The 12,221-nt window shown below is 30.6% G+C and overlaps 1 protein-coding gene across 1 annotated transcript in view; it reads left to right on the plus strand.

Moving 5' to 3' along the window:
- LOC131846599 (atrial natriuretic peptide receptor 2-like) overlaps positions 1–11,070 on the plus strand; it is a 42,185-nt gene extending 31,115 nt beyond the window's left edge. The window contains exons 2-8 of the mRNA XM_059195934.1: positions 1,473–1,612; positions 3,099–3,243; positions 4,572–4,721; positions 6,845–7,037; positions 8,748–8,922; positions 9,936–10,126; positions 10,543–11,070. Coding sequence (XP_059051917.1) covers positions 1,477–1,612; positions 3,099–3,243; positions 4,572–4,721; positions 6,845–7,037; positions 8,748–8,922; positions 9,936–10,126; positions 10,543–11,070 — 1,518 coding nt within the window. The 5' untranslated portion in view covers positions 1,473–1,476. The remainder of the gene's footprint in view (positions 1–1,472; positions 1,613–3,098; positions 3,244–4,571; positions 4,722–6,844; positions 7,038–8,747; positions 8,923–9,935; positions 10,127–10,542) is intronic.
- The last annotated feature ends 1,151 nt before the right edge of the window (positions 11,071–12,221 follow it).

Genomic DNA, 12,221 nt, shown 5'->3' on the forward strand with positions numbered 1-12,221 from the left:
TCATTGGTGTCAGCTGCTATTGACTATCAGAATATTATTTTCTATTCATTTGAATATAGTTTTCTATGAATAATGAATATTGAAATAACACAGTAGTCGAATGAAATCCAGGTTTAGTATATCATATCAGTATAAGAGAGCCGATTGATTATAAAACAGTTGGTGGTTGAATGGTTTACAAAAAAAATTGCATTGTATGTAGAATCAGAAAAATAGAGGCATGCAATGAGAATAATAACGTTCATATAATTTGTGATGTAATCTAAAAATGGTTGTTTATATGTAATGCCAAATACATATAAACAAACTACCCATTATATACACAGTCTCTTTTTAGTACCAATTTACTTATATTTTCTACTTAAATGAAATTGATAAATGCCCGCTAACCCTGTAACATTGAATAATTGTAAAATTAAATATTATAAATTGTAAAAGTTTTAACATAATTTGCATAAGAATCGCATGAAGGATTTTCAATATACAATGGCGAATTTTTACCATTGAGTGATTTCACCCCGTCAAACTTCGTCGTCCTCGGATAAGTGATCACACGAAAGATACCTTCGTAAATCGTGAAGAAAGAAAATGGCTTACAAATTTCACTTGGACAAGATATCTTATCTTGTTATAATAGATATAAGAATTTATTAATACTATACAGGCAGTGGTAGTATTAAATCTGGCAGTTACATTAGGTAACATTCCATTTTTACCCAAATCGTTAACATTGTACGGTCCTGCTAATTAAAAAATTTCAAACATTAAAGTGATAAAATCCCGAGATTTTTGGGTCGAGAATTCGATAAAATCCCGTGCGGAAGTTTTAATAAATTTTACCACAAATTTCGCTTTCCGCTCAGGCCATTTTATCAATTTAGGGTTGTTGTTATCTAATTAAGTAGTCATTTTAATGAGAATGTAATATTCAGTAAATAATTTTATATTTTGCATTGATATTGTGCTATTGCGCTAATATTTAATTTTATATTTAACATTATGAATTATAAATATCTGTTGTCATATAACGTTTTTTAAAATAAAGTAGACTACAATAAAGGAACATAATAATATATATAGACTTATCTAATATATTAGATTAATATATTAGAATAAACTTATCTGATTGCAAAAAATATATATGATACTTGAAAATAATTAGCAATAACAGTTTCAACTTGCTCAACTCTAATGTGAATAGAGAGCAGAAGTTTAAAATAATATAAACTTTCACATGCATAATAGGCGTGCATAAGAATTTACACAATATATTGTATAAAGACCTGTAGTATTATTTTTCATTCTTTTATTTAATCAAAGAAGAGAAATTTCTCAGTATTTACTTTATGATCTGAAATGAATATAATTTTTAATCAATGGTTTATACTATACGTTCTTTCGTAGTCTCCGTTCGATTAAAGTAGATAATTATTATTATGGAATAAATAACATATTTTTGTTGTTGTCTGCAGAGTAATGTCTTTGGTGCCCCCGGGGGGCGCGGACTCGCCCAGTCCCCGCCGGGCAGTCAGTCCATTGCTGGAAATGCGTAGACCCCATTGCACATTAGCCTGTGATTACTGCGCAGCTATACTTGAGGATAAATTTAAACGTAAGTATTGAAAACAACTATTTTAATTAAAATATTGCTTCATCATTGCCTTGCCTTTATATTATATATTATACTTAGAGTCGGCGCAGTAAGCTCTTCCACTGATCCCTATCGGCCGTCATATCATCGTATCTCTCTTTTTGTATACATTTTCATCCATACAAGCCATTCATGTTCATGTTATATACTTTAATAAAAAAATATTTCTCGCTCTACAATTGTATCAATACAAAAATAGTCCAGAAAGTACTGTATAAGATAATTCTCTGTTTTGACTATGGCTTCGTGCATAGATATCCCATTTATTGATAATAAAACAACATGAAATAATAAATATAGAGGCTAGGTAGACTATATACACAGTCTACATAGTTATCTCTGTATCTTCCATTTCTGCTATATGTAGCAAGCAAAACAATTATTTGTAATTAAGCATTAAGAATTTTGTAGATATCTTGAAAGCAAGAGATTACACTATATTAAAATTTGGGAGATATTACGGTTGGATAGTAGAAACGGTTGTTAAAGGAATTATAATCGTAAATTATTTTAAATTATACAGTATTTCATAAAGTTCTCTAGCGACCGCTATTCAACAACTCTCAGCTGGAATTTTAGCGATGAATGCGATTTATCGTGGAACAGGGCAGATGCCTCGAATCGTGTAATTAGCGTAAAAATTTGTGCACGAAAAAATTCCACTTCCCGTACAATATTAGTATAGCAATAAAATTTGTAAGCATGATTAGCAAATGATTTCTCACAAGATTATGTAAGACTTGTAGTAAACTACAAGATTTTGTGAGTAAATTACAAGTTTTTAGAATTTCTTTCTTTGTCTATTGTGTTGTGACATATTAGATATATAGTGAATATATACGAAGACAAATCTTTAGCTATATATTCTATACATTAGTAAAAAAAAGTATTTGTCGTATGTGTAACTCAGAATATAGTTTATGAGTCAACTTGATTTAAATTTAATTCTTTTTATTAATGGGGTGGTTTCATGAGGGGAATGTACTTGCTAATCAACTACAGCTGGCATTCTATTTCGGTAAATGTCATGATAATAAAAATCGTATTCAATCGTTATGATCGTAGGTTTTACAAATATCGGCTATGTGGGTATGAAATATGTGGCAAACTTACCATCTATTTCATTCGCAAAGGAGCTTGTTTTATAAAGTGTGTTTCGGTTTCAGGGCAGTGAAATTACATAAGAGTAGTAGTTCTCTAGAATGTATCTCGGCCGGCACATAATAACGTGATATCTGTAGTACTATTCAGGAATTTTGGCGAAGGTTATACCACTATATCAATAGTCATTGATTGTTTTTAACTACCATTTGGTGGGGCATCAGTTTGTTTTCATTTACAATTATATAAAAAAATATTTTTGACATAACATGAAAATGTAATAAAGTTTGTTTTTCCACAATAATATGTTATTTAAAGAAACATATATAAATATTTTTTTCACTAGGTAATGCCGAGATGCGTAATCGGGGTACGTCACCACTGTCTGCGTCACCGAGACAGTCTCTGACTGGCGAGCCACCTTGGACATTGCCTGATGACGACCGACCAGATTTTTCAGCTCTTAAAGAAAACATACACAGAATAAACAAGTAAGTATAGTACATAGAAGCTCCTAATTTTGTAGACATATATTTATATACTTGGTGAAGCGACATATTACTATTTTTTATCTCAGGTTACGCTAAAAGGCAACTTAGGGAACATAATAATACTGTACACTCGTGTATAAAAAACAACATTTTGAAGAGGAAATAGTTTCAAGGTATTTATAGAATAAATAATTTAAAATAGAATGATTTGTAAATTTTACAGTCCCTTTCTCGTCAAATACCTTGAATACCTTGAAACTATTTTTTTGCCCACAAGTTTATAGTATTTTAATATTGCCCTTTTATATAGGTAGACTCGAGGTCAGCAATTGGAATTGTTATAATGATGTTCGTATTAACGTATACTTTACATAAGTCCATAGATACTAGGTGGTATTAAGTTTCCATACAAAGATTCGGGATCAAATCACCGCACGAGGGCAAATATTAAGGATTTCCAAGCATGTATTTGACTTTAGTTTCTTATGCAAAGGTATGTCTATGTGTAGTGATATAGGAAAACAAACCAAGACATATAGACATGGGTCTAGAAGATGTCATTTGGCTACGGAACTAAAATCAGACTGTAGATTTATAAATAGATTCAATTGCCATTTATTTGACCTCTTGTTCAGAAATGAATTTTTAGGTATTCTAAAACAGATCGAAAATGAAAAATGTGTCAAAATTGCTTAATGATAAACGTATATTAATGATAAACCGACGAGAAAGGGACTGTAAAATTTACAAATCATTCTATTTTAATTATTTATTCTATAAATAGCTCCATTTGATATTTAGTTTCATTTTCCATCCCAAGGATTATCATAATTGGATGCTATTATTTATTCATTAAAGTATTACCTTCTAATAGATTTTAACCGACTACTGAAATAAGTTGTATTTAAATATAATATACGTATATATATATAAACAGTAAAGAAATTGTCACAATATCATTTGTAGTTCTGCTCTGGTTTGTAACAATTATTTTCAATGCGATATTGTTAATAAAATACTTAATTTGAAATAGTTTAATTATTACACAAATAATTATATACCTATCTACCAAAAAAGAAAAAAAAACTCCATAGACATAAAACTTAGTACACTGCGGTATTATGTAGAGTTAAATAAAATTACTACACGAAGTCCGTTATATCTTGTGACAATAACTATTGAATATTAATTATTAATTATGACAACCATTGAAAGTGACGTATATAAATGTAATTTTTATATTTTGATTTGATCCACACATCAAGCTTGCGTTAATTATAATATGTATTATCATTTGGATGCTTATAAATCGTTTTTCGTTAAATCAGAGACTGCGAGACATCAACGCGGTTGGACATGCTTCTAACTCAAGTGGAACAGTACGCCAATAATTTGGAAGCATTAGTAGAAGAACGCACATCCGATTACTTGGAAGAAAAGAGAAAATGCGAGGAGTTGCTTTATCAACTTTTACCAAAGTTAGTATATCGAGTGAAATAGTTATGTGTGGGTATTCATTATACGAAAAGACCGTCTTCAATCTTTAGAGATATGACAAGTAATATTATGATTACATACAGTAAGGAATATTATGAATAGATACCGTAGGTCTTATTAAAATGTATACGGGACTACATGAGAAATACTAGCTTTCAAATAAGATTTCAACCAATAAAAATCGGTTCACATAGAAAAAAGGTCTGAGTTCTAAACTAAACGATAGTAACAGCAAATGAAGCGAGATAAAAGAATATTTACTCTTTATTGCAAAGAAAAGTTGATTAATCAAATTCTATTAATAAATATCACCTGGCTAGACTTATTAAGGCGATGTTATTTTAAGCTTCGTGTGTAAAAATAGAACTTTCATTATGGACCATTCAATTCATTGTTGTTTGTGCAAAATTAATCACTTTTTCTCAAGTTATATATTTATTTTGTTGTCTTTGTTGAGTTATCATGGACATGTATATTAAATATGAAAAACTAATGATTTTTCTTATAACAAAGAGCAATAAGTACACTTACTTACAATCGTACCTAATCTATGCAGGTTTTTATGGGTAGATAGGCACACAATAGAACTTCCCTCATACGTCACTATAGACAACTAAAAGAAGGACCGAATAGAATCGTACAGTGCAGTACGCACTGTACGATTCTATTCGGTCCTTCTTTTCAGGAATACTTTAAATGTAAATTTTAGTACCTAGTCCTAAGAATTTAATTATCCTCTAGGAAAATTGGTAAACTTATATTTTTTTCATTTTCGATAACTCTGATAGAATTCACCTGAGATGTTGTAAATTCTTCAAAAAATGTATTGGTATTTTGAATTTATAAAAAGATATAATATTACCTATGGATTATTTCTAACTCAAACAAACTTTAGTTCCTTTTGAAGATTTTAATATTTTTATCAAAAATTAGACAAAACCTGATGGTTACCTGTTATGTTATTGTCCTATGTTCTCATAGAAAGTATGACAAAGGAACTTTTCGCTTTAGTAATATTTTGAAATTTATGGAATTGATATCCTGATGAAAAGAAGCTCAAAGAGGGTTGACGTCAGGCAGGTGGCCGGTCTTACAAAAAGACTGAAGTCAAAACCAAGTCAAAATACAAATTGATGATGGTACTATATGATTTCCTGACTATACTAATGGGTATTAGATATCATCGTATTTCATAAGAGAAGGGTATTTTATGATATGATATGTCATCTACGCTATGACCTCTCCGACCTTGATTCCCAAGCGAATATACGAACCATAAAATGGGATCTCGCCAACGCAATGTCTTAGATGAAATAAGTGAGAAACTTTAGGGTATAACCCTATCAAAAAATTTTAGATTTTTATTGATCTATCTATGTGTAGAAACTATATTCTGTCTGGTTGGATATTTGTAGTGAAATATATTTAGACTATTCCCACTTTGAAACGTAAGGTCGGATTGCGACTTAGGGGGTTAAAAACCCCGCTTTAGAGACAGAATTTATCTAATATAATTCGTCGATGCAAACATAACTACTTCGTTAAGATTATTTCATTAAAGCAAGAATTCGGTAGAATTCGTCGAGTTATATGTAATTAATTCTATGGGGCCATGGGTTTTAGTCTGAATTAATTATGTAGATTTTTTTATACCACGTAGGTGGCAAACAAGATTGCCATATGATAGATTATTTATTACTTACATTAGCTTTCTACTATTTTATCTACTGACTACTAAAAGCAACAGTCTGTCTATACCGTCTAGATAGGAAAGTTATAAAATTCGACATATGTTTTTGATGATTGTGGATTTTTATCCGGATTACTCTAATGCTGTTTGTGGTATAAATATTTTATATACGAAAAACTTAAAATATGTTATATACCGAACTATTTACAACATTAAAATGATTATCTAGATTTATCTATACCGTTTAGAGAGAAGGAGGGCAGATCAACATAGGTGATCTATTTTATGAATATGGAATGACTTACTGAAACATCTATTTTATATTGTGATTTAATAGGTGCGTTATGATTGTATTCCACCTGTGTCACCTACAATGTGTGAACTACATACAGTATTAAATGTTTTTATGTTCAGGTCCGTAGCATCACAGCTTATCATGGGTCAACCAGTGATGGCGGAGACTTATGATCAGGTCACAATCTACTTCAGTGACATCATCGGTTTTACCCAACTATCTGCTGAGTCAACCCCACTGGAGGTTGTCGACCTCCTAAACGATCTGTACACAAGTTTCGATTCTATTATTGAGAACTTCGATGTTTATAAAGTAAGTTTTTATTTTTGTCATTTTTATTTCATGTCGAATATGAAGATGGTTTCAAATATATATAGACATAACATGAGATTGAAAATTATATCTAACTATTTCTAACTATTTTGTTTTAGTTTCTCAAATAAAATAAATTCAGTTATTACTTTAAAATATATAAATATTAATGTAATACTATTTATTTTAATAAATATATGTGGTATTCCTATACGTACCTACAAACTTATCAAATTGAATTATTCGTGTCAATACACGACCACTATGTTTTGGAAAATTTTAATTACTCTGCAATCAGAGTAATTAAAATTTTCCAAAACATAGTGGTCTACATACTATATGTAAATTTATTCATATAAAAGATTCAAATATATTATTATGAATACGTACTCTAGAAAAGACAAAAATAAATCTCTTTTAAAGGGTACGTAATTATAATTATACGTTAAAAAAATAAGAGAAAGACGAATAATTCTTATTCTTATGACAGATAGGTAATGGTGCTTAGATAAATGGTTACTATATTTAAAGAAACAATAATGAATCCAAAATAATAGGTAAAATTTTCAAAATTTTGTTTCGATATATTATATTGTCAAATGATTGTTTTAGAAAAAAAAAATAATATAGAAGATGAACAGAAAAACTATATATTGAAATTTTCTAAATATGACAAATAAAAATACGGCATTCTTATTTTAAAAAATGACATAGAAAAAAGAATTTAACATAAAACCTATACAATATGTTAAATCTAGTAAATTGAACATGACAAAATATCTTTTTACTTAACTTCTAGACATGGAAATGGACATTGGAAAACTTGCACGGTCATAAATTACATTACATACCGTACAGATAAAGTCTCGAGTAGTTCTTTAAAGAAACATTCTGTTGCAGCGTCTTTTGAGTAAAGTTACAAAGAACCAGCTTTATTCGATAGTCGTAAATCGTTAGAACTCTGTGGCAGGGCCACACAGAATATAGATTTGAACCGAGAAAAGTGAAACTCTTCGAGTGGTGATACGATTAGGACTGACATGTAGCTACCTGGAAAAATGGCGACCCATTTGTAATCTATTACAGTTTTACTTTCAGTATGGATTTAGTTGTAGCTGGCCATTATTGTCATTAACATCTAATTGGTACATTTACTATATATACGAATATTACTATATATACGATATTACTAATTGAGCGTTCGGAAATATAAGACATTATGGAGCGTATTACAATATCAAGTATCATCTCTATCTGCACATATTAATGTTAAGCTACATTAAAGTTATTCAATATAGCAAAAAACAGTAAGCATCGTTGCATAGTTTAAATGGACTTAAAGGCTATAAATCTTGTGTTTTAATAAAAAAAACTATTTGTTCATATTAAATTCCGATTTTTTTATAAGATCGTTCTCCTGATAATAACAAACATAATAGAAAAAGGATTTTTGAAATCAGTCCAGCCGCTAACGCGTGATACAGTGACTAAAGGAAATAGGAATTCATTTATATATCTATATATTTATGACATTTTTATATGGACAGTATACGATAATATTTATGTTTATTAACTCGTACCTCGTACCATTTGGTCACTACGATATTTTTTTAAATCCACGGCACAGCAAACAAGCTCACTGCACATCTGATGGTAAACGGTTATGGTTGGGCTATGTATGTGGAGTAATTATTGTTGTTGCTCGTATAGGTGGAGACGATAGGAGACGCCTACATGGTGGTATCTGGGTTACCAATGAGAAACGGCAATCGCCATGCAGCTGAAATAGCGAGGATGTCGCTGGCTTTGCTAAGAGCTGTGCGGTTGAAGACTGTGCCCCATCGGCCTGGGGAGCGATTGCTGCTCAGGATTGGGATGCACACAGGTTTGACAAAGCAGATATAATCAAAAACAATATTGGGGCAGTTGTGGTGAAGGTGAATCGCCTGGTGGAAAATCCGACGCTCTCCGCCACTGCTTTGATATTGTCACTAAGTTTAATGTCTTGTGGCATATACACGTATTATCTATAGATATATGTATGTATATGTATATATATACTTTTGTAAATTTTATTAGATATTTTTAAGTTTCTATGTAACAAATATATTACATATATTTAAAATATTTGTAATTTTTACTAGATTTGTTTGTGAATAGGCTTATCCGTTCGATTAACTCATCTCCAAAGAGAACTTTCAAAACAACCATTCAACTCAAATTCAATGGAGTCGCTACGAGCCGTCCAACTCTATCGGTTGTTGTTGTTGTGAACTTTTTTGTCGATTTATTTTCTTAAATTGAATGAATGTGACTAAAATGTACTTTGTACGTTTCAACTTTTAAGTGAAAACGTCTAATTAAACTGTAATAAAAAAATAGTCATACAGAGATATTCATTGTCCTATGCCATTGCTTTAACTGTGCGGAGCAGTTTGTTACCTTTTTGAATGAAAAAATGTTTTATTAGCGGATGTCAAATACTAACAAGACTTAGTCATTTTTTCTCTTTGTAATAGTCAGAACCAGACTATTTTAGAAAATGAAAAAGTTTGCTTAATAAAATCTTTCGAATCGGAACATAATTATAGAATTAATTACGGACAAATTGACATCAGAAATCTGATCTCATTTTCTTCATTAGTACATAGGTATATGTGAAGCAGTAGCGGCCAGCTATATACATAAGTTATTAAATTCTTATACAACAGTAGCACGCAGGCGCTACTACCAATTAAGAATATGCCAATCGCACTTACCAAATAGGATTACAGCAATTCTGAATGTCTTATAATGTAATAATTATATGTAGGCAACCAATTTAGTGTTAGTGTGATTTGTTGGTTAATAATAAAACATTTTACTTTCTAGAAAGTAAAGGATATTTTTTCATCGTAGGTCCTTGTGTGGCGGGTGTAGTTGGTCTAAAAATGCCTCGATATTGTCTCTTCGGTGATACAGTGAATACTGCTTCACGAATGGAGTCCCATGGGGAAGCTCTCAAAATCCACGTCAGCCCAAAAACAAAAGAGATTCTCGATATTTACGACTGTTTCGAATTGGAATGCAGAGGCGAGATCACTATGAAGGTATTATAATACATTTTAATAACACTCGTTACATACGCGTTGAAATAAATATCGTCTATTTACTTTCATAAGTACTATTTTTATTATTATTATTATGCATATCATTAGTACTCATTATATAGAAGCAATGATATGGATGTTTAACAAGCGCACGGATTATCTGATAGACTGTGGCATCTAACCATGGCTATTGAAATTTAGGGACCCAAGATTGGCATTGTGTAAAATCTAAGGATTATATTGTTTTAGTAACTTTACTGCTACAATGCCATTTCAATCGAAATACTTTAATTAAATAATTTATTTAAATAAATATCATGTACGACATTAATGTCGTACATGATACAATATATTAGATACTTGTATGTGAAATATATAGACCTATTGTAAATCTATAATCTGACATCTTTTTGTAGGGTAAAGGTAAAATGACAACATACTGGCTAATTAGAGAAAAATCTAACAATCAACAATCTCAATCATATGAGGAATTGAATCACATTCAGACAGACATCGTGAACAATCCCAGTATCACTTTTCAAGGACCCGACAGTCCGGCGTCCCACTCACTCACACAAAGTCAAAGCCCTGAACGAGGTACTGATACTAAGGATACAGGTAATCATAGACCACTTGAAATATTGAGTGAAAGAGATCGCATAAAACACGAGATAGCAACATTCGTTGCGAAAGATCTTATCAACAATATCGACAACGCCGTTAGAGAATTCAGAAAATCACAAAGCGCAAATTTTGCATCAATCATTCCCGCGAAACCAGTGTGTAATGGTAGCAATAAAAGTCAGATCACTCCTACATATGATAAAGAACTTGTCATAAGCAAAGGAAAAGTACGAGACGTTGTAAACAGATTCAACAGTTGTGTTATCAATGACAGTGGGAGCATTGTGACGAAATCAAAAACTATGAAACCTGAAGACTGAACGTAATGGTAAACTATACGCTTATTGTTTTTCCCTGCCCGGTCTAAAATATATACTGGATTTAATATCTAGTATTCAGAATTTTATTAGATAATATGTAATCTATGCATTGTGCCTAGCACACAGTGATTTCCTTTTCTGGTCATTAATTCTAAGATAAAATATATCTATATTAAATTATTTGTTGACTAGAGAAATATAGTTTATAGTGGGTGACCAAGTACCCTCCGAATTTTAGGTAATAATGTTATTGTAGTAGATACTCTATGTGCGTATATTAAGAGAAAATCGTGAAGGCGATTTATCAGAAAGATGTAGTGAGATATTAATAAATATGAGACGATATAGGAGTACTATATTGTATTATACACCTAGTCCCTGTAGTGTTTTTACTGACCTTTTATACTTCCGTACCTTTCTAATCAATTGTATACTTATAGTAGTAGGTAATGTATCTAAAATACCTCTTTAAACTAAAAATCTAACTATCGTTGTATGAACTTGCGAGTCGTTTTATTATTTATGTTGATAGGTCTTGAAAATTGCTTTTGTCTAGAAAATACACATTTAAGTTAATATGTTTATTTTATTCTAGAATCTCTATTCTCTGTGTGAAATGATGCTGTTGTAAAAAGCAATTTGTGAAGTAAAATTATCATCGGTGTATTTACTTGCGTATGATATCTGTATCATTTACTTTGTATGATTTCTATTAGATTTTATTACAGCGTAAAGAACAGTTGAGTTCATTCATTTATATACAGTTAAAGTACGTATTGCATAAACTCTTTAGCTTTGTAGGGATATTGTACTTTTTTATTATTTTAGCGCCTTTGTTGTGCACTCATTAGTTGCATGAAAAATAGAACTGCGCGACTGGAAATATTTTTTATATTATAAAGGTACAGTATCTCTAGATATAACGCTTCTCTATACACAATATTTATTTCAGATATTTAGTCCCTTAGATTTGCGATCAATAATGCCATGTTGATTAAGTTATTCTAAGTATATATGATTTAACAGTAGAGTACAAGTAAGATTTTAATTTGCAATCAGTCACAACTTAACGTAGATTAAGTTGTACCCAGTATGTTGTAATTAGGAGTAATACTAAGTATATTGTTTATTGTTGATTTAATTCCGTTTTC

Source organism: Achroia grisella, unplaced genomic scaffold (assembly GCF_030625045.1).
Source record: "Achroia grisella isolate CSIRO2021 unplaced genomic scaffold, CSIRO_AGI_Agris_v1 utg511, whole genome shotgun sequence".
NCBI classification, from domain to species: domain Eukaryota; kingdom Metazoa; phylum Arthropoda; class Insecta; order Lepidoptera; family Pyralidae; genus Achroia; species Achroia grisella.